Raw genomic sequence first — 21,529 nt, forward strand, 5'->3', positions numbered from 1 at the left:
CGTGCTCCGGGAGGATGGGGTCGCCGTCTCCAAAACAAGGAAGGGAAGTAACGGCGCGCGTGCGTCAAGGGAAGCACCCTCTCTCCCCCTAACGATCGAGAAACGAAGAATCCTATGAGGAAAGCCGTCATTCGATTTGCATTACGTCGTATTCCGTCGCCAGTTTGCTTGGCGGGTCATAACAGCAGCGCCATCTTACTGTAGAGTAGGCACCTTGAGGGAATGTCGAGGTTGAAAGGTTCGGGCCTAAAGAAGCGCCTCAGATTCTGCGCTGCCATGAGGCAAACAGAAACGCTTCCTGACGCCCGCTGCCTACCTGAAGCTCAGAATGCACCCCAAGCGTTGAAAAACCACGAGCCCAAAATAGAAAACGAAATGTTACTGCTTTAATATTTATATGTTTGGGCCAATCTTATAAATTTCCAGTGCTCAAATGCGCAGTGTCACGCCACGGGAATACTTCACATTTTCTCTCCAACCGCCAATACTGTAGTTTAATTATTTCAGGTACAGTTAGAAATGCCACTTTAAATGAAAGCTGGTGGGTTATCCAGTGTTGAGCGTTCCGTGGACTAAATAAACAGAACGCCACAAGACGACAAAAGAACAAACCACACTGATTTCTGCCACAATATTAATTACTGTACAGTATCAGCAACAGGAATACGGTTTTATTTTGAAAGCACTTAGCTACAAGAGACACATATGCTTTTTCCAAAACAAGCATTAGTTGCGAAACGTGCTTATTTTTGCCAGCTATTTAACTCTTTAACGGCAGAGGAGCTGTACCAGATGAAGAAAAAATCTCAGCCAATATAAATGCCACAAAGCATAATAGTACAGCTTTTCAGGACAAGCAGCTGGTTCATCTGTCAAAGAAGTCACCCTTAGGGAATCAACAAGGTTTCAATTTGTGGTTTCCTCCCCTAAAATAATACAAAATAACTGATCAATTGTGTTTAGCTTCTGTGCAATGGAATAGTGCAAGTGTGAAAATTAATTTAGCAATGTTCTCTTCTGTCTTAATTGCTTATCACAAACTTCCAACAGTGAAACCATATCCTGTCTTATCTTTCCAAAGCTAAAAAGCAATTTAAATTAAAATAAAGAGTGGCGTACTATGCAATAATCCTGTTGATTCTCCTGAACTTTGCATTGGCTTTTGATGTCCTTCTGGACAGGCTGGATGGGTCAGAGATTGGAAAGAAGATGGTGCTAGAGAGCTACAGTTCCACTTATTGCCATCTATTGCTATGGGACCTTGCACTGTTCTGCCATGTCTCCCAACATGTTTTGAGGTGACTTCAAATACAGATGACACTCATCTCTATTTAGAAATGTAGAAAACTGCCTGGGTGAGTAATATTTTACTAATACTAGTAATACTTCACTAGACTGGGCTTCAAAGAAACAAGCTAGAGTCTGGGGTGCTCCTTGACCCATCTGTGTTTTTGGAGGTACACACTGCCTCTGTGGCACAGTTTGGAACAATAACAATATCAGGACACCTCTATTGTAGCCGCTTACATGGACAGAGATACCCTGACCTCAGCAATCCATGCCCTAGTAACTTGATTACCTGCTAATAACAGATTAATGTGCTATAATATATTGGGCTCCCTTTGAAGAATCTTTGGAAACTGCAATTAGGCTATAATACATTATACCTGGAAAGCATAAGTGCTGGTTTTGATTTTCAAAAGCTTGGTTCCAGGATACTTTAACACTACTTGTTTTCACATTTGTCTGCATGTATACCAAGATACTCAACTGAGGTGTGGTGGGTAACTACAGCGGTAAAGGCCTACTTAGTGGTGGCACCTTAACTGCAGCATGCTTTCCCCAGGAGAACTTGCCTGGTGTGTCATTTCAGCACCAGATGAAGCCCTTTTAATTTTCCCAAGGTTTTAAATAGTCTGCAAATTGTTTTTAGGCTAATTTTGTGTTTGCTTTATTTCTTATGTCTTATGTTTTAATTCTTTGTTTTTTAAGTTCCTAAAGTAATTGTGCCTTTAACAGGAGCTTCAGATGCAGAAATCACTAGGAGTAGCTTCCACTCCAGACACTGAGGTGGAATTTAGTTGCATCTGCTAATGCCTGCAGATGAAACAGCTGTTAAAAGCACAGGAGCAGATAAAAGTGGGGAAAGGGCTATCTTACCTGTAGCTTCAAGCTATTACTAAGATGCATTTGTATGAATGGATAAAGTGCTCCTTTGCTGTGTGTACTATCCTTCAGAAGAGAAAATGCCCAAGAAATATAGAAAATAAAAAATTAAGACAATCAAGTGCAAAATAGAAGTATAAAATTTATTTGAAACCATCCACAATGTTCTGTGTTATCAGAAATGATACACTTTGTAATAATATTTTTTTTTTGGAAAAAAAATCATGACAAAAATTAATATATTTTCAATGACAGCAATTTATCTTGCCTTTTTAGGACATTTTTAAAGGAACATTTAAAAGTTTAAACAGATATGACACATACAAGAAAAAAACCAAGAAAAACAAAAAACCAGAACAGACCATCTCCACAACAATAATTTTTACACATATGTTTCAATACAATTTAAATGCATCTTGCTACATAAACATGAAATAATGTACAACAACTGCTGTGCACCAAAAAGAGTAGCTTAGTAAGATCTTTCAAGTAACATGCAGTCAAAACTTACGTCTTCAAGTACTGCTGGTAAGCGTTCCCTTGTCTGCAGAGAATATTCAAATATATTTTCCCCCACCCAATGAAATGAAGTAGCTTTAATCCTTTTTCCTGTAAGTATTGTGAAATAGTGAAGTGCTTTCCTCCCATTTATTAGTAACTTAAAATAATGGTAAATGATAAAAATGTATTTGCCTTTTCATTTTTCAACCACTAGATCATCTAAATACAGTAGAATGTTCGAGGGAAAATCCACCAAAATCAAAGTTATATCTGTTGAAAAATAAATATTGTATGCACCCCAGTTTAAAAAAAAACACACTACACACAAGAAACAATACAATACAGGGAATATTAGTCAACAACAGCTCAAGTTTCTTCTGCTTGAGCATAATGCATTTTCCTATTTTTGTTTTTAGGCTACTGAAACTGAATTTTTGAACATGTCTGCTGTGATTATTTTATGTATTACATTTTGGATACAATCCGGTGAGATTAGTCACAAGTAATTCTTAACGAAATCAATGGGACATGCAACCTGATTATGCATTTTTAGTCAGAAGCATACTAGAGAGGAAGTCCCACTGAACACAATCTAATTCACTTCCAAACAAACATGCTTAAGCCTACGCACATTTAGCTGGAAGAAAGCACCTTTTAACTCAATGGGGCTAGCTTCTGAGTAGATATGCATAAAGTTATTCTATAACCTCACTGATTTTATTGACACCAAGGCTGTAGTCCTGTGCACAATTTACTCCCGTGTAATCCTCACTGAACTCAGTAGAATTTAGTTATGAGTAAACATTTCCTGGATTAGATTGCATAACTGCATTCTTAAATTTACTTAATTTAATTCAGTGGTACATTTCTGAATAAATATGCCTAAAACTGCAGCTTTTACTAGACTGCACCCTTGATTTCTGATTACCATAGCCATAATATAGTATACACCTTTATTCACACAGCAGCATTTCTGCTTTTCTAAACAGCATTCCTCCAACTCCCCTACTCTCCTGATCAAGCTACTTTTGAAACTTGAGGCAAGAAGGTCCTCTAGATCACAGTTGTACTTCTGACATATTTTTGCAATGTGAAGATTTATTAAAAAAGAAAAAAAAGACAGCACTTCAAAAACTGGAACTATAAGGTCTTAAAATGTCTAACATCAAAATGTTTTGTTGCAATTACAATGAACATTAGATTTGTAATATTTTACAAAGCATTACCAGCCTATCTGGCTTCAACATCTTGGGCACTAGCTACATTCAGCATTGAAGGACACAACAGACAGAATCTCAAAGCTGCCATGTTTTGCTATAACTCTAAAATGGCATTCACAAATGCAAGAACATTGTATAGTCTTGCTAAACTGCAAACATTTATTAAATATTGATATACTATATAGCAGAAACCCAACTATCATAATTGCTTAATTAAAGCGTGTCTGTGTAGCTACATAGCATTGTAACACTAGGCTTCTTTTTAAATGATCTTTGATTACCCTAACATTTCAGGTGCCTCTCAAGCCAGCTTGTATTTGCAGCCTATGCCAATACAACTTTTAATTCTCATTCATAGTGCTGTTTGCTAAATGAAACTATTTTTAGACAACTAGTAGATTTTTGCTCAATTTCATTATTACATTTTGAGGTTCTGAAATGATGGCTACAATGGCCTGTACATAGAAACAGTTGAGCAAATTGCTAATTTGCTTATAGACAAACGAAATAGCCACTTCCTAGAGTTCCAATCACATAATTGGCTATAAATCCTTCATTTGTGAACTTTTACATATCACAACTACAGGTTTGGGCAATTTATTTTGTTTTCTAGCATCACCATGTTAAGGTGTCAATCCTATAGTTATTTGTGAACACGTGTTAACTACCACTGTTATTAGAATAAACTGAAAATTACCTTCTACAAATGCTGTTTGATTTGCAACAGGGAATGAAGTTGGGTAAAATGCTATTAATGCTATCTCAGCAGGTCAAGGAGTGTGTAACATAGCTGTTCAATTAAACACTTGCCAAATTCTGAAATGATTCAGTCTTACCACATTCTGCTAGTATTATGACTCCTACCATCCCATGGAACAAATCAGTCACCCTGTTTTTTCTTACAGAAAGAATTGGGTAAGGTATGTCTACAGCTGCAAACCTATGTTCTGGATAATAAAAAATGTGTTTATTTTAATATCCCATTTTTATTCTGTTACGGAACTCAAGATACTGAATATGCTTCCTAGGGAGTCACCCACCCAAGCACTGACCAGAGCCCGATCTGCTTAGCTTCAGCCTCAAATTTTCAAAACTGAAACCAACACATAATTGTTACTTGGCCTGTAGTGAAAGAAAGAAAAACTTCAAAGAAAGAATCCTTGATTGATTGCAGAACTGATTTATTTTATTTTTGTTCCCTTGGAAGAATGTTTTTCATTTATACTCCAAATGCCCATTTCACCCTGCAAGACGGACATAAAGAACTGGTGTTTATAAATGAAAATCCGTCTTTATTTTCAGCTTTTGAGAAGAGGCTTATGTTCATTAAATTGAAGATCATTACATTAGAGAACACTTTTTCATGCTGCAACAGTACTTGTGGTAGTCATGGAGACCTACGTAAAGCTGCAACAGCACCATTTTGTGTGTGTGATGTGAATTTTTGAAGGTTTAATTAAATTCTATCAATATACAACACTTGGTTAATTACACTTAAAAGGGGAGTAAGATGAAGATGTGGAGAATACATCTGTTTATAGGGTGAAAACTGATTTATTGTGGTAAGCTTTTGGGTAGACAAGAAGCCTCCCATACCTCTTAAGAGATGTTCTTCAATTACCTGACTTTGAAAGGGACAACTCAAGAGCCACTTAACTATGACTCTGTGGCTCAGGGGTTGGGTACAGCAGTGATGTCTGCCATGTTGAGGGAGCGCATTGCCAGTAACTCTCCCAGCAAAAGTCATGTTTGCCTTGGCTGCTAGCAATACTCTCCTGGCATGGTCAGGACCACGGTTAGCTGTACAATTCTGAAGTCAGGGAGTTGTCTAGTTACTGGGATGATACAGCCTTATGGTAACATACAGGTAACTGTAGGGCTAAGTGAGTTATAGCAACCTCTTTTTAAATAGTGCCTGGCATTATGTTGGACTTTGTGTGCAACAACAGTGAGCTTCCATATCTTTCTCTAATAAAGAGGTATGGTAGTCCTCTGCCAACCCCTCTAGGAAAAGCAGAGCTGGACTGCTTTGGCGGAACTCAAGGGAAGGGATCCCAGGGTGTGCTCTGCTCCTGGTAGAACTCTGACCCAGTTAAGCTTACTCCCTGCTCATCGAGCCTGGACTTGAGCTAGCCTAAGTTTTCTATAAAGGGAGCTTGTCTACACTGGTGGCATGTTGTTGCAAGATTGGCAGCTTTTGATTATTTCATAAAGGATCTAGTTGCATAGCCACTAACTTGGGACAGGGGTGGGGAACATTGTTCTTGGCCAAGTGAGCCTAGTTTGTGCATCACACTAAGCCAGACCAAATGTCTGGAGAAAACTAAAGCATGAGCCCAGTTTTGGGTAACCTGCTAAGCCAAATCACCATTTAGCTTGGCATGGCGCAGCAAACGCAGTCTCCTATCCTAGTACCCATGAGTTTGGGTTAAGTTATGGGTTGGGCTTAGTGTGATGTACAAACCAGGCTAGTGGCACTCTCTGGTCTTATATTTTTGATGTGGACTCAAATAAAATTGTAACAGAAGTCTCTATGCCTTAAAAGTAGGAGGACCACGTTAACAAGCTCAACTTAGCCAGTCAGTTACCCATCATAATTAGCTTCCTGTAATCATTAACAATATAGAGGTCACTGCTATTACAATATTATGCTAAGACACAGATTTATGTACTGATCTATACAGAGGGGTAACACAGAAAAATGGGGGTATTCAAGGAGCCACTCAGATACAGAAAAGTTAACATATATGGGCTCCAATCAAGGGAATGATGATTGCACTTAAATCCCACTGAAATCAATTTCATGAGCAACTTAACCCCATTAACTTTCAAGGGATTTAAACACTATTTTTTGCAAGCACAAGCTCAGTATAATTTGTAGAAAAACCAGACACCACAAAGTAACAGCAGCTAGTGAAAACCACCAACAGTTGCCCGATTTTGAAGGATCATCAGTCACCATATAGTGCTTCTGTTAAGATCCTTGTTAGCTGCTTCCTTGGGGGAGGAGGCTAAGAAGATCTCTAAGTACTGACCTTCAACATTCCAGGAACATAGAACACTTTTCATAGTAACTGTCTGTAGCAAATCAAAGAAGAATGATTATGTGGGAAAGTGGGTCTCTTTTTTACACATTTAGGTGACCCAACTGCAAGTCCCGAATTTCATGTTTTAAGAAATCCTGTTCTAGATAGCATCCTGTTTTTAATTCAGATTGTTGCTGATGCAGGGATGCTTTCAAGTAGGAAGTTTAAGGGTGCACCAAGGTAGCAAGAACAGTTTGTGGAACCTTAAGCAAGATAGCAGTAAAAGCAAAAAAAAAATCAATGGAGAGACTTGATAATACAAGCAAAGTTTTTGTAGAGCATGGTAAAGCTAGGCTCTTAGCTTCCTAGTCTGAACTAGTAAAGGAGAACACACAGAATTTATGCACCTGAGACCCTCCCCATATTAACAAATCAGCCAACTATACACCATGTACAAACCTTACTTTAGTGCCAATAACATTTTTTTATGAGAAATTGGTTGGATGAGCTAGGAATTTAATAGAACAAAATACCACAATTCACAGGACCAAAATGTGATCTATGTATCTCAAGCACTTTGCAGAGCCAAAGCCACTGATAATTTGATCAATAGGAATTATAGCAAATCAAGGAAAACATGCATCTTTTACCATTCCATTCCATTCCATTCCATTCCTTTCATTTCCTTGTCTCTAGGCTCCTGAACTAGCTAGCATGGAAGGTCACCAATGAAAGCAATAGGAAGAATCTTAGACTAAACTGCTTTAAAAAGGGATTTGTGTTGCTACAGCAGTCTGAAGATTTTGCTGCTTGTTACAGCCCCAAAGAATCACTATTACAAGACAATAGTATTACAAACCTTTGTAGCTATAAGCTCATTCACAAAATTACATCAATTTCTATGTAAAAATGATAAATATTCTGAAATGCTACAATAAATAGCACACAGCTGTATATACAGTAAGTAGTTGCCAATTTGCACACCGCATGCATGGTTGATACCATCTGCTATTAAAACTGCAGTTAAATCAGATATTATAAAAATGTAGTTGGCTACATTGTATCTATGTGTAACAGTAATAAGCAAGAGTATTTCATAAATTTATTCAAAAATAATTAAAATATACCACTGAAATCAGATTAAACACTTTTATTTCTTAATTTCAATAATATATTTGAAATGTTTTGGTAACCTGATGAATCTAAGGAAGTTTTATTAGCTGCTAAAAAGGATCATGCACTTCCATCTTAAACTCATTATATGGAAGGACAGCCCAATGAAATTAACAGGACTAATTAAAATCAATGGGACTTCCAAGTAATGGATTTAGCATCAGGTTGATAAGTTACATTTTCAATACATATGGTTTTCCTATTTAGCATTGTCATTTTAAGACCTGCTTTCTTCTCCAAATAGAACAATACATTTTCCACTAGTAGCCATGTCAAAACTATGCAGTTCACCAGAGATGTTAAGAGATATCCTAATTGGATGGGTCTATCCTGCTCTTAGGAACGCAGGTGGCACCGTGGTCTAAAACCACTGAGCCTAGGGCTTGCTGATCGGAAGGTCGGTGCGACGGAGTGAGCTCCCATTGCTTGGTCCCAGCTCCTGCCAACCTAGCAGTTCAAAAGCACGTCAAAGTGCAAATAGATAAATAGGTACCGCTCCGGCGGGAAGGTAAATGGCATTTCCGTGTGCCGCTCTGGTTTCACCAGAAGCGGCTTAGTCATGCTGGCCACATGACCTGGAAAAACTGTCTGTGGACAAACGTCAGCTCCCTCAGCCAGTAAAGCGAGATGAGCGCCACAACCCCAGAGTCGTTTGCGACTGGACTTAACTGTCAGGGGTCCTTTACCTTTACCTTTTATCCTGATCTTAAGCTTTTGGTGATGTTTATTAGTTAAACCATCTAACTTTACATAAAGCGTGTGTGTGGTACAGTGTTTACCAAGAATCACAGGGAAATTCATTCATCAATGTTGTATCTGTAGTAATGTGTACACTGCAAATTTTACACAGCAAAATTTACAAGAACAAAGATGTTCTTGCTATAGTAGCATTGTAAGCTGGGTTTTCTTTAAATTTCTGAACTGGGTAAAACTGTGGCAGAGTGACATTAAAGTTCTCTATACAGTGGTACCTCTGGTTGTGAACGGGATCCATTCCGGAGTTCCGTTCGCAACATGAGCAGAACGCAATCCACGTCTGCACATGCCACGATTCGCTGCGTCTGCGCATGCACGTGACATCATTTTGTGTGTCTGCACATGCGTGAGCGGCGAAACCTGAAAGTCACACACGAGGTATAACTATATAAGCAGCTGGTAACCCTTTCAGGAAAGTCCTTTTTGCAGAAAGATTGTATAAACAGCGATACTAAAAAAAACCCAGCCTTGTACAGATGAGTAGCTGGAGGAATTCACAACCCTATTTACTGTATAAACAGCTGTTATTTTTAATAACTTTTAGGCTCACAAAAAATATACAGATTTCAAAATGCAAATCTAAGGCACACAAAAATACCATAACAATTTAATGTTTATAGATATTCAAGAAGCAGAAAACTGCTGGTACAAAATGATGGTATAATATTGACTTTAGATTATTTACAATCCCTACATATCTTCTGTTTGAACTAATCATAATCTTTGAACTAACAAAAATGCAGCATATGGGTGGGTTTTTTTCTTTTTACAAAGTTTGTTTGCTTTAAAAATAGAATGACTGGGTTGAAATCTCGCTCTTCTTATACACTTTATAAGAATGTTATAATTCTAGCTGATTCAATGGGCGTAAAGATTGGGGAAATGGTCTGAATGGCATTGCCATGTGACCAACATTGCTGAGTGGTAGGTATGGGGGTATAATCTAAAATGCAATCATGCTGGCACACTCTCAGATATGTTCATAAAACCCCTCCAGGGTTTGCAGGATCATAGATTAGAGCCACAACTCTGAACAAGTTCGGCTTACTTGGGCCCCACAGAAATCAATGGGACTTGCTGTTTGCTAAATTACCACTGATTTTAAGGGCACCAGTTGTTAACCTGGGCAGAGCAGAAAGGGGCCCCTGCATCTAGCACCCATTTTATACATAGTGCTGCTGTACCAGATCTGGATAACTTGACAACAGTTTTAATCACTAATATAACACCAATCACATTGGTGTATGTGTGAGAAGCAGGAGCCAGATGTTGTCCAAACACCCTGTTCTTGCTCCCCACTTTGCCTAACAAGTTCTCTCTACTAGTGAGAGTGATGATAATCTGAAAGATGGAGAAATGGAGGAGCCCCATGAGTGCAGGAGAGGGAATTTCAGTTCTCTTCCAATGCTCTTTAATCCCTGGATTGGCATAAACATCTAACATTTTAAAAAGTAGCTGCAGTGATATAATTGGGATGAATTCCACGTTTACATTTCTGTACGACCAGAATCATAGGCAACTAAGGGTAAACTGAAGAATTCACATATATGTAATTTTTTCCAAACCAAAAAGATTTTCAGATTGTACACACAACCATGGTAGACATTTTAAAAAAAACAAAAGCACCATGTCTAGAGGATCTAGACATTATTTGTTACAGCACCACTACAATATCAAGTATGTTATCAGTAAAACTTCAAGCTCTGGTTAGACCTGTGGAATTTATGTACACGGTGGAGAATCACAAGTGTAACCAAAAAGCTTACCCTTATGGCCTGCAACCATTGCTCATACAAAACATGATAATTCAGAGCCCACTGATTTGAGCTGACAGGTCCATACCAAAAAAATTCCCCATCTCTAAAATGTAAACTGCTGATCCTTGATAAGCATGATCCTTATCAAGGCTGATATTTTGATTGTGGTTGGCTTAGTCAATTGAACTAAAATTAAAGGGGGAATAGAGAAAAGGAGTTGGATGCTATAGTGTTCCAGATCTGGAGTGTCTATCACACCTAATGTTTAATTTACGATGCATTGTCATGAAAAGGTAAATCATTTCTAAGGTGCAATTCACACAATCTATGTATGGGCTGTAACCTGTTTTTACATAGGTTTGCTATTCAAGTAGGTGTGATCAGTCCCATCTGCATTCCTTCATCAGTACTGCACCATCAGTTGTTCTGAGAACATTCAGTGCCCTGTGGCACCCATCTATTTGACCTGTTAGTAACCCCTGTGTCTGGGCATTCCCAACAGTTAATTAAATCCCTGGCATCTAGTCACCAGAAATTAGATGCTGCTGCCTAGGAATCTGAATGTCCTTCTTCCAGGACTAAAAATCTGGTCACCTAAAAATCTGAAACTAGTTGCTAGAAATGTGAAGGTTTTTTTCCAGCTTTGCTTCTTGTCAGAGCTACTAGAAGAGCAGTGTGGGCCATTACTATCTAAGAGATTTCAGATATTTGCCAAGATTGCTTCTAATGTGAAAGCTTTGTAGCAGGTTTATGCCTATTCAAGGCTCTTAAGCAAACCAATCAGTTCAGCAACCATGCTTCAAGGATGAAATCAGTAAGCTCTGGCATAAGCTTTACAAATGGGAAGTTGCCCTGTAGGACCAAGCGTCCACAGTTCCTGTGTGTGGCTGAAATTGTACCTGCATCTATAATGTTTGGGAACGTACATGGCCTTAAGAGAGCATACGAAGCAGACTTTATTTGTCACACTGCTATCATGCTGGATGAATAAGAAACTGAAAAGGGGGGGGGGAGTGTACAGACCTAATGTGTAGTTTGAACTAAGTATGCAACCTAAACCAAAAAACTTATCAAGTCAAAAGACTGTAGATAGCACTGATAACCTCATAATGTAACGAGTGAGAGTGAGAGTGTGTTCATGTATTAAAGACCAAAGTGCATTTTAACTTCAGAAGATTTTTTAGCAGGACAATGTACAACAATATAAAAACAAAGCCATACCAGCAAACTATTATAAAACCAGAAACTAAAGGGTTTGAATTCTTGCAATGTTTGTGGTACCAGTTGTTGCTAAGGAGGAACCACATGCATACACATGAAAACTGTCCTATCTAGGGAGTTCCAGCCCAACTGGGAAGGGATTTGTTACGTGTTTGCCTGGCAGTGTATTTGGATTTACTTTTCTGGACCTTATTTGGGTATTATATACACTTTAGCAGGGGTGGCTGAATTTTATTTTATTTTATTAAGGGTTACATTCACTTCAGCCATCCCTTTGAATCCTCAAGCCAGCCATGAGTGTCACGCCCCCCTTGCTTGCATGCATAAATGCACATGTGCGTGCATGCACACACAGAGGCAGACAGTCCACCTCCTGGGCACTTCAACACTGTCTTTTCTTTTCCTGCTGCCAAAATAGGTGGGAACTTGCATGGTGGACTGAATCAGGCCCTTGAACTGGGGTGGTTGTGCTTAGCCACCCCTACCCTATAGCGCATGAGAAACAATTTAAATGTGGTGTATACAGAACAGGTTCTGTATGTGATTATTCTCTTTTTTACTAATATTTTCAATATATGGATAGAATGAGCTGGCATCCAGGCATGTATCATGATGGCTCCTCCTGAACAACTGGTAACACAAACAATGCAATAATTTAAGAAGAGCCCTGCTGGGTTAGACCAAAGGTCTATCTAGTCCAGCATCCTGTTCTCACAGTGATCGGCCCCCAAGCAGAGCTAAAGTTCAAAAACACTCTCCCCACTTGTGCTCCCCAGTAACAGAATTCAGAGACATCCTTCCTCTGGCAGCAAAGGGAGTACACAGCCATCAAGCCTAGCAGCCACTGAGAGCCTTATGCACTATGAACTTTTCCAATCTCCTTTCAAAGCCATCCAAGCTGGTGGTCATCATTACATCTTATGACATCAGATCCCATAATTTAACTATGCACTGTGTATAAGAGGGGAGGGGGGCATGACAGATGTGTGAATTTATATGCACCTCTATCATATTGTCTTTCCCAGTGGTGATGTATGGAAGTGAGAGCTGGACCATAAAGAAGGCTGATCGCCGAAGAATTGATGCTTTTGAATTATGGTGCTGGAGGAGACTCTTTAGAGTCCCATGGACTGCAAGAAGATCAAACCTATCCATTTTTAAGGAAATCAGCCCTGAGTGCTCACTGGAAGGACAGATCGTGAAGCTGAGGCTCCAATACTTTGGCCACCTCATGAGAAGAGAAGACTCCCTGGAAAAGACCCTGATGTTGGGAAAGATGGAGGGCACAAGGAGAAGGGGACGACAGACAACGAGATGGTTGGACAGCATTCTCGAAGCTACCAGCATGAGTTTGACCAAACTGCGGGAGGCAGTGGAAGACAGGAGTGCCTGGCATGCTCTGGTCCATGGGGTCACGAAGAGTCGGACACGACTAAACGACTAAACAACAACATCATATTGTCCTCTTTATCACCTTTTTCCGTAACTCAAAAACTTGGAAGTGTTGTAACCTTCCCTCATAAAGGAGTTGCCCTCTTACAGCTGCTGTTTGAGTTGTGACAAACAGAACTAGTTTGAGGTTTTTTACATTCTGCTGGTGTGGCTTTGCTTTTATATTTTGTATAATTTCTTACAGAAGGAAAACTTTTTGAGACTGTCACACATTTAAGTCTTGGATACCCTCCCCACACCATGTTGTCAGATTTATCAGTGTTATCTACTGTCTGTTGACTATCAATAATATTTTGTTTTAGTTTGCACATCAAGTTAACTGAGTTTTAAAATTATTTCTGTGCACTTTTCTCTAGTTTTGTTTTTGGTTGAGGCAAGATCATATTTCTGTTTTGTGTCACTGCAATTGCGTCTCAACAAAAGTTATAATGCAGCTGGGCCCCAAAATGGAGACATAGCACAATACAGACTTCTGCCTACTTGAGACCTTGTTTTTGGCTGGAGATGCCAGGGATTGAACGTGTGACTTTGGCATGCTATGGGTTCCTCTTTTGTGCAAAGTCTGTGTGGAAATTAGAATGAGCCTGTGATCCTACAATTTTCTACCTGGGAGAAAAACCCAATGACAAAGTAGACTTAAGTTCTCAGTAATCACACACTGGTTTGGACTGAATGTTTATAAAACCCTTCATGTGTTGACAGCTAACAGCTGGTGAACATTCTGGAAGATTTAATGAACTCAAATATACTATAAAACAGCCAATACCGCAAATTTCTCTTGTAAATATTTTAGAGTCCTACTTTCCAGAATGTTAATAAGGCAACTTTAGGAGGGCAGTTGCTGATGCAATTAACAGTTCTACCCCCAAGACTCTAGGAACATTTGGTTGTCACGTGTAGCTTGCAATGCTCTGCATGAAAGACACACATGCACTTATTGCTGAAACAAACTACAGCAAATCAATTCTGACAACAAAACACCGTAGCAATACAGGTATAGACAAAATGATCCTTAAGCTCATATTTGCAAATCCGAACTCTCTGTTTTATTAACTGAAACAAACCAAAAAATTCAAGGGGAAAAGGTGGGGTGGGGGAAGAGTCTAAAAACCAAATATTCTTAGTATATGTGTATATGTGTACTGTTGTTGTAGCAGTATGGAACTCTACACAGTAAGAAAAATAACGATTTCTTGGTAGAGAATGTAGAAACCTTAGACAAATGTGATCCTTATACTATTTCAAGTTAACTTTAAAAATAGAAAGTGCTTTTAAATATATATATTTACAGGTTACAACCTCCAACCATCACTAGTGATACTGTTTGTGTGTGGATGTGTGTGGACCATACACGTGCGCACACAAACCTATACAGACATGAAAGATCTGTACAAAGATAAATCATCATTGGTTTGTTATCCTTAACTTGGGCTTCACAGCAACGACTGGAAGCTGTCGGAGCAATGGCACCATGAAGGAAAAAAAAATCAGCTTATCTTTAACTGTTTCTTGTGATTGAGCACCAAGAGCTGTGTATAGCTAATACTGTCTAAATTGATTTTACATCATAAAAGTTGAAGTATGTTAAAATCTTTATAAAAAGCCCATTTGTAGTAAACAGACAATTCAAAGCACCAAAGTATAAATTCCAAAAGGTAATAAACTGAATAATTCAATCAGGATTAATAACCTAGCCAAAATCATTTAACTATACATATATATTTTTTTTTGCTTAAAATGTGCTTGAAAATCACCAGATGTTAAAATATATAAAGTCACAGTTTAAGGAAAAAAATCATATTTTTTTTTACCTCAGCCTTCAAAATGGTTGAGATGAACAAAGAGTAAACCATACAAGACTTTGTTCTTTAACAGCACCTTTAGGGATTATTGTGTAACACTGCTCCCAAGGCAAGGTTGTACAGTTGCTATAAAAACTTATGCCCAATGGTTATACGGCCCGGCAACTCGAGTGAGGGCATAAGTAGACACCGTTATGATGTTATCATGAGTTACTGTTAATGCTCGGCGCGATGGAATTTGGTTGAATTCATTGTCTTCATAGAAAATCTCTCTCGTGGCACTGGCCTGGTGCACATTCCTGTCATTGGGTTGTACATTGGTATTTTCAGTGCTTGATTTTTCCGCTGCTTTCTCCTTTGCTCTCTCGGCCATCTTTGCCTCCCACAGCGCTATCCCATGTTTTGGCTCATTTAAGTTTTTGTGTTGGTAGAAGACTAACGATATCCGTGTGGGATGATTCCGGTTCGGCTTTTTAATCGGAGTTGTGGCGTGTAGCTCACGGCGTGCACATTCAATTAAGATGGAGCCGTGTGATGGTGCTACAGCTACCCCACCTATGTCATTATCCAAAAAATTATGCTCACTGTCGGACCACATTTCCTCTGCTTTTTCTTCGGACTCTGTGCGCTTTAAGAGCTCACAAATTGGGTGTGTATCCTCAGTGGCAGAATCACAATTTGGGTTCTTGAAACCACCTTTTTGCATTGGACACTCCTGGGAAGAACCAATTTCATTTCTGACTATATCTTCTGGAGAATTTAACGGCACTGAGGAATCACAAGAGCTAGCCAACTGTGAGGCAGGAGAGTTTTCTAACTTTATTTCACAATTTTGCTTGCTGACTACTCCTTGTTCAAGTGTGTGGGGCAAGGTATCTCTGAAGGCTGTGGATTCTGAAACAGTAAGGTCTTGAAGAAATGGGGGCACCCCATTCCTCTTCTCATCCAGCAAAATTCCAGTATGATCGCTGATGGACACATCAAAGATCTTACCTTTGGGTGTCACATGAGGTTTGTTACTACTGCATTGCAAATACCCGTAGGGAGTTGAAAAATCTTGTTGATTATTACTCACTGGCATTATACCACCAGCTTTGTGAGTTAATGGAGAGCAAGAATGTAAACTATCCAGCTTTAAAGGGGAGGAAGGAGCATATTGCTTTAGTACAGAGCAATTTTTAGTAGTGTCTGAATTGTGTTTTATTGTAGAAAGGTGATCACCACTCTCCATTTTTATCCCAGGTTGCAATGAATTAGCTTTGCTCCCTAAGAAGAAAAGAACAAAATGTTTTAAATATAAAGCTGTACATTTTTCTGTAGCTGGTCAATAAAAAAAGCAAACTTAATTGTGAGAATATGAATTTCCCTTCAATGGAGGCTTATTGTTTCCAGAAGAGAAGAGGCAGCTGTATCCTGGGCAAGAGTTTTAGCAGTCAGAGCTGAGCTGGAAATAGCACATGTGTATCTTTGGGAGGGGTGGGGGAAATGTGAAGACTGGTTGGATATGGGAATCCAAAACGTGCTAAAGTACCCTGCCTTTGACTAAAAAGGACTTCCTACTGAAGTGGCTGAAATTTTAAAATTTCAGCTGATGAAGTGGCTTGCAAACTCCAGCAGACACAGCTCACATGCACAACAGGTATACATTCTCTAAATATCATGTGAAAATTTACTATTAGTAGTTCTACCCAACCTAAATGCAGTACTTTTTCAGGATAAGAAATTAACAGAGTCAACATTGGTCATCTTCCACTGAGTGCCTTCAGCAACTTACCAATATAGAAATAAAAATAAAAACATTAATAGAAACCTTCCTCCTGTAGGAGTCCAAGGTGATTCACAAAATTTTAAAATACAACCACCACAAAAAACAAAACTTCTAAAATTAAATTTTAATACTAAAAAAAATGTAGCGCAACAGGTGATACTGAAACTGTTGGACTCCAGATTCCATTTGTGTCCCCAAAGTTCAGATGAAGGTGTCTTCGGTTGACACCTAAAGTTGCCAATGCAGGTGTCAGACACACTTTTCCAGGCAGGGAAATGCACAATTGCAGTATCAAGAAGCCCCTGCCTTGTGTTTCCTCACAAGATGCCATATTGTTGGCAGGACAGTGAGCAAGGCCTCCCTCAACTGTCTCAAATCATGGGTCTGCAAGGTATTGGGAGAAGAACTCCTTTAAATACGGGGCCTCGAAGCCATTCAAGGTTTTGTATGTCAGTACCAGCACCTTGAATTGGACCCAGGAGCTCACAGGCAAGCTGGGCAGTGCTTTAAGGATCAATTACATGTGATCCTACCTTGGTGCCCCACTTAACAATCTACCAGCTGCATTCTGCACCAGCTGTAGCTTTTGGACCATCTTCAAAGGTAGCCCATGCAGAGGGTGTTGCAACTTTAGAATTGTGAGACTGTCAGAATACGAATTGCTGATGTCAGGCTGTCGCTGATCCAGGAACATCCATGGCTGCCAAACCAGCCATAGCTGGGCACAGCCACTCCTCACCTCTGAAGCCACTTGGGCCTCTAACAACAGCTTTGAATCGAGAAGAACTGCTCAAGCTGCACACCTGTTCCTTTAGACACCTGTTCCTCCACCCAGAACAGGTCGTCTCCCTAATTCCTGGATCTGAGAACAACTGACCCACATAGCACCTCAACCTTGCCATGATTCAGTCTGTTTATTAAATGTATGCTTGAGATTCTGATTGCGCTAACGTTTTGCTTCATCCCACCCTCATTACCTAACTTATTAGACACACTTGATTGTTGATTTCAGATTCTGAGAGTCAGCCCTACCTTTGATAAACAGATTTCTGCTAGTATCAGGTAACTTTTGAAACAAGGTTTATTGTACCTACCTAAACTTTTTGAAGCTTTATTGGTATTTTCCTGCACTCTGTTTTTTCCCTTTGCAGGAGTAGACAGCTTCTTCTCTGCTAAGGTTTGCTTCTTTGAGTCTGCTTTCTTCTTTTTCGTCGCTCTACGTGGCTCTGCTAGCATTCTTACTTCTCGTGGGAAAGCAGTAAGCACCTGGATTGCCCCAGCTTTTATCTTGGCTTCCAGACCCTCCTCTGTGCCAAATTCATCTGTTTGTGAGATTTTGTAAAGGGGCAGCACATGCAGCTGCTCATCATTGGGTATCACCCCAACCATGCGGTTATCTTCTTTTGTTAATGTACAAACCTAGCCAGAAAAACGGGGGGGGGGGGGGAGAATAATAAAGCATCACTTCTTTGTTAGTGAAGCAACTTTAGCAAAGATGATATTTATGTTTTAGCATGCAGAATATTAATCTACTTGGGGTGCTTGTGTGAAAAATAAGGAAATTCCCCTCTCCTTCAAACATCAAGCCCACATGTCATGGTTTGAATAACATTGCACAATTTTAGAAACACTAACAGCACAATCATTCACATATCTACTCAGCTGCTTTTCACCTTTAAAAAGTTCTTCTATCTAATGACTTTCACAAGTGGGGAACCCCTGGAGCAGATTTTGGGCAGCACAGGGGAGAGAAGTTTTGTTGCACTTGCGGAAGTTGTTCTCCACATGCAATGATTTGGTTCCCTTACCTCTATTAATCCATAAAAACTTTTAACTTTCAACCACGGCAACTTGAAGCGCCCCTTGCAAATTACTTCAGCTTTATAAAGGGGATTGCAACATATCCAAGAACTAGAGGTCTATTTAGGGCAGGAAGCCGATTATTTGTTTTTTCTTGCATTTGTTGCAGCTCTGAATTGCTTTTTATTTTATTGTATAAACGTGGCTTTTTTGGATAAACTTTGCAAGAATGTAAAGAAGAGCATAAACAATTAAGAACACAAGCTAGTCTAGAAATAAGGGTGCATTCACAGCTACAGAGTAACAACCTAAGGAAGCCAAGTAGATAAATTGTAAATGAACAAGCACTTGGGAAACTGAATCCCAATAATGTTGCATACCACAGTACTTCCATTGTGCATGTTGTGTGTATCCTTATGGGCATGAGCACAAAAATCGATGCAAGCTGTGACACCAGAAAAAGGTCGGCCATCCTTAATCCCAAGTCGACAGTCAGGACCCATGTGCTCATTTTCCACCTTTAAAAAAATATATAAAAATTTTTTTTATTCATTCATTCATTTTGTATACCACCCTTCATCCGAAGATCACAAGGAGGTTCACAACATAAAAATACAAAATGAAAACACTAAATACATAATAAAACAAAAACAAATTAATAACTGCCCTCCCACAAATACAAATAAATCTTATCTGGACATAACATTGTATCTCACCAAACACCACCAGCTTCAGGGACAATTTTTCATTTGAAGTGAACAACTGGACTGAGAACACATAAACCCAATTTACATGCCATGGAATACCAAAGGTCACATAAGCATGAGATCACTCCTTTTTTGCCCCTTTCTTTAGCCATCAGGAACTAAAAACCACAATTCCTGGCTTAGCATTACTTCCAAACTAGGGGCTGTGGTTTGTTTTGCTCCAACAAAACAAAACTTGCACACTCCAAGAACGAACCTTGTGTTCACAACGTGGTTTGATTGGAGCAGAACCACCCATAACTCCCAAGGATTATGGTTTGTTGCTCTAACCCACTAGAGGAGAGGACTACAGTAAGAACCATTTGCACACTCATGGTAAACCATTAACCATGGCTAACTTGTTAGTGATTTACCATGACATGCCAACACTGTCATTGTTATGCATTGCTAAATATGAAAGAAAATGCATGACTTATTTGATGAGAATTGTGCTAAAAATCCTTAGATCTACAATCTAATTAAAACAACATCTGTCAGAATTTATTGATCTACCAAACTTCATGCAATACACTGATTGGCAATGAGGATGAATAATATAACAATTAGTTTTTTGACCCTGTTAGTAAGCAGGGGACACAGCAGCAGGAATTTGAAAGCTGTAACACCAGCAGTGCTTTTCTTTCTAGAAGAAAGTCCTACAGTGTTTAATGAGACATACTCCCAGTTAAGTGTGCATAGGATCACAGCCTAGCTGTTCTTTCAGCTAGGCCAGTTAAGGTAACGAAAGGCCTTCAACTAACTTGTGCAGCTTTTCTTTCTACATCACCAGTATTAAAACAATGATTTGTCATAATAGAGATAATGGCGTTTCCTTGATTTTACCTGGTTTTGAAAAGCATCAGGGGCTAGTTTCTGATACAGTGGAGCAACATCAGTGGCTAAAGTTTGCAAATTGTTTTCGAGATGTTCTTCCTAGACAGGGAAAGGAGTCATCATATCATTTTATAGCTTGAGAAGCAGACTAGTAAAACTGTGAAAGCAACATCAAACGTAGATTCAGTACGCTATTTAGTCAGCTTCCTGTGGTTTTGGTTACTAACCCACATGTAAGTTTGCTATCATAATGGCAAAACATAGCAACATTCTTGAGAGTTGCTCAAAGGAAGGGAAAAGCAGTCAGCAAATTAATTGCTTGGCACTAAAAGAAGTTCACAAAAGATCCCAAGTTCACTTTCCATTTCCAAGAGAAAGATCTAATGGAGGTGTTGGAAGGGAGTTCACGTTGGCATTAAAATACAAACATATATTTCTTCTTCAAAGCAAGTACCATGTTTGGAAACCTGCTACATAATAATGAAAGTGTTCCTATGATGCTTTAGAGTGTTCCAAGCATTTCACACACAACAGACAAGTTCACATGTCAAATTGTGCCAAACCATGGCTGCACCATACTGACCTAAGCCACAGTGTGGCTTTGGGTGTTGTCTAAACCAGCTTCACTGTTTAGCTCTCTTCAGACTAATAACAAGCTGTAACCAAGATTTGTTGTCTGGTTTACAATTTGTAAACCATGGACCCAGGTTCATGCTAAGCCAAACTATGACATAGCTCAACAAAGCACATAAGCAAAATAACCTGAGAAGAGCAAAGCAGCCCATGACTACACTCTAAGCCATGGTCTGGTTTTGCAAACCAGACTATTATTTCAGTAATACTTACAACTGTCCTGTAAAGTAGGTCATAATTATAATCATCCTAATGTTGCAGATGGGAGCAAAGTGATTCAAATTAAGAGACAGCAGGATACATAAGGCCGCCTACTGAGTTAATAGGAGAGGTAAGTATGAGAACTCTCTGGGTGGATTTCGGTGATGCTTTAACACAATCAATGCAGCAGAAATGCTTGCCAAAGGGAAGGATCTCCCCTCTCTTCTCCCTGCACCCTGTTCTCACGGTTTGCCCAGCACTCCCAAGCAGATTTGGGGAGGGCGTGGGAGTGCATGGGGGAGGAGACAAGGAGACAGTCCTGTTGTGCTAATGGGACTTGTGCTGCTTTCCATTAATGCAACCACTTAGCTGAATCCTGCCCTCTGGCTCACAGCCAAGGCTATGGGGGGAGAGGGAAAGAAGTGAAAAAGCAAACACACAAAATAAGAAACCGTTTTGTTTTAAATTAAAAC

General features: G+C 39.3%; 1 protein-coding gene and 1 long non-coding RNA gene across 3 annotated transcripts in view; one reads left to right on the plus strand and one right to left on the minus strand.

Annotated features, from left to right (window-relative positions):
• Positions 1–55: 55 nt before the first annotated feature.
• LOC308584797 lies at positions 56–8,822 on the plus strand. Its single transcript, XR_014007011.1, has 2 exons — positions 56–5,011; positions 7,082–8,822. It is a non-coding gene; the product is annotated as an uncharacterized lncRNA (long non-coding RNA).
• A 3,226-nt stretch (positions 8,823–12,048) lies between these two features.
• The window catches only part of TET1 (tet methylcytosine dioxygenase 1), a 79,482-nt gene continuing 70,001 nt past the window's right edge, over positions 12,049–21,529 (minus strand). For both annotated transcript variants that reach the window (XM_081189543.1, XM_081189542.1), the window contains 4 exons: positions 20,232–20,321; positions 19,023–19,160; positions 17,937–18,261; positions 12,049–16,340 (listed from right to left, as the gene is read on the minus strand). In XM_081189543.1, the coding sequence (XP_081045669.1) occupies positions 15,211–16,340; positions 17,937–18,261; positions 19,023–19,160; positions 20,232–20,321 (1,683 nt within the window). In that variant the 3' untranslated portion in view covers positions 12,049–15,210. The remainder of the gene's footprint in view (positions 16,341–17,936; positions 18,262–19,022; positions 19,161–20,231; positions 20,322–21,529) is intronic.

Source organism: Podarcis bocagei (genome assembly GCF_964188305.1).
Source record: "Podarcis bocagei genome assembly, chromosome: 4".
NCBI lineage: Eukaryota > Metazoa > Chordata > Lepidosauria > Squamata > Lacertidae > Podarcis > Podarcis bocagei.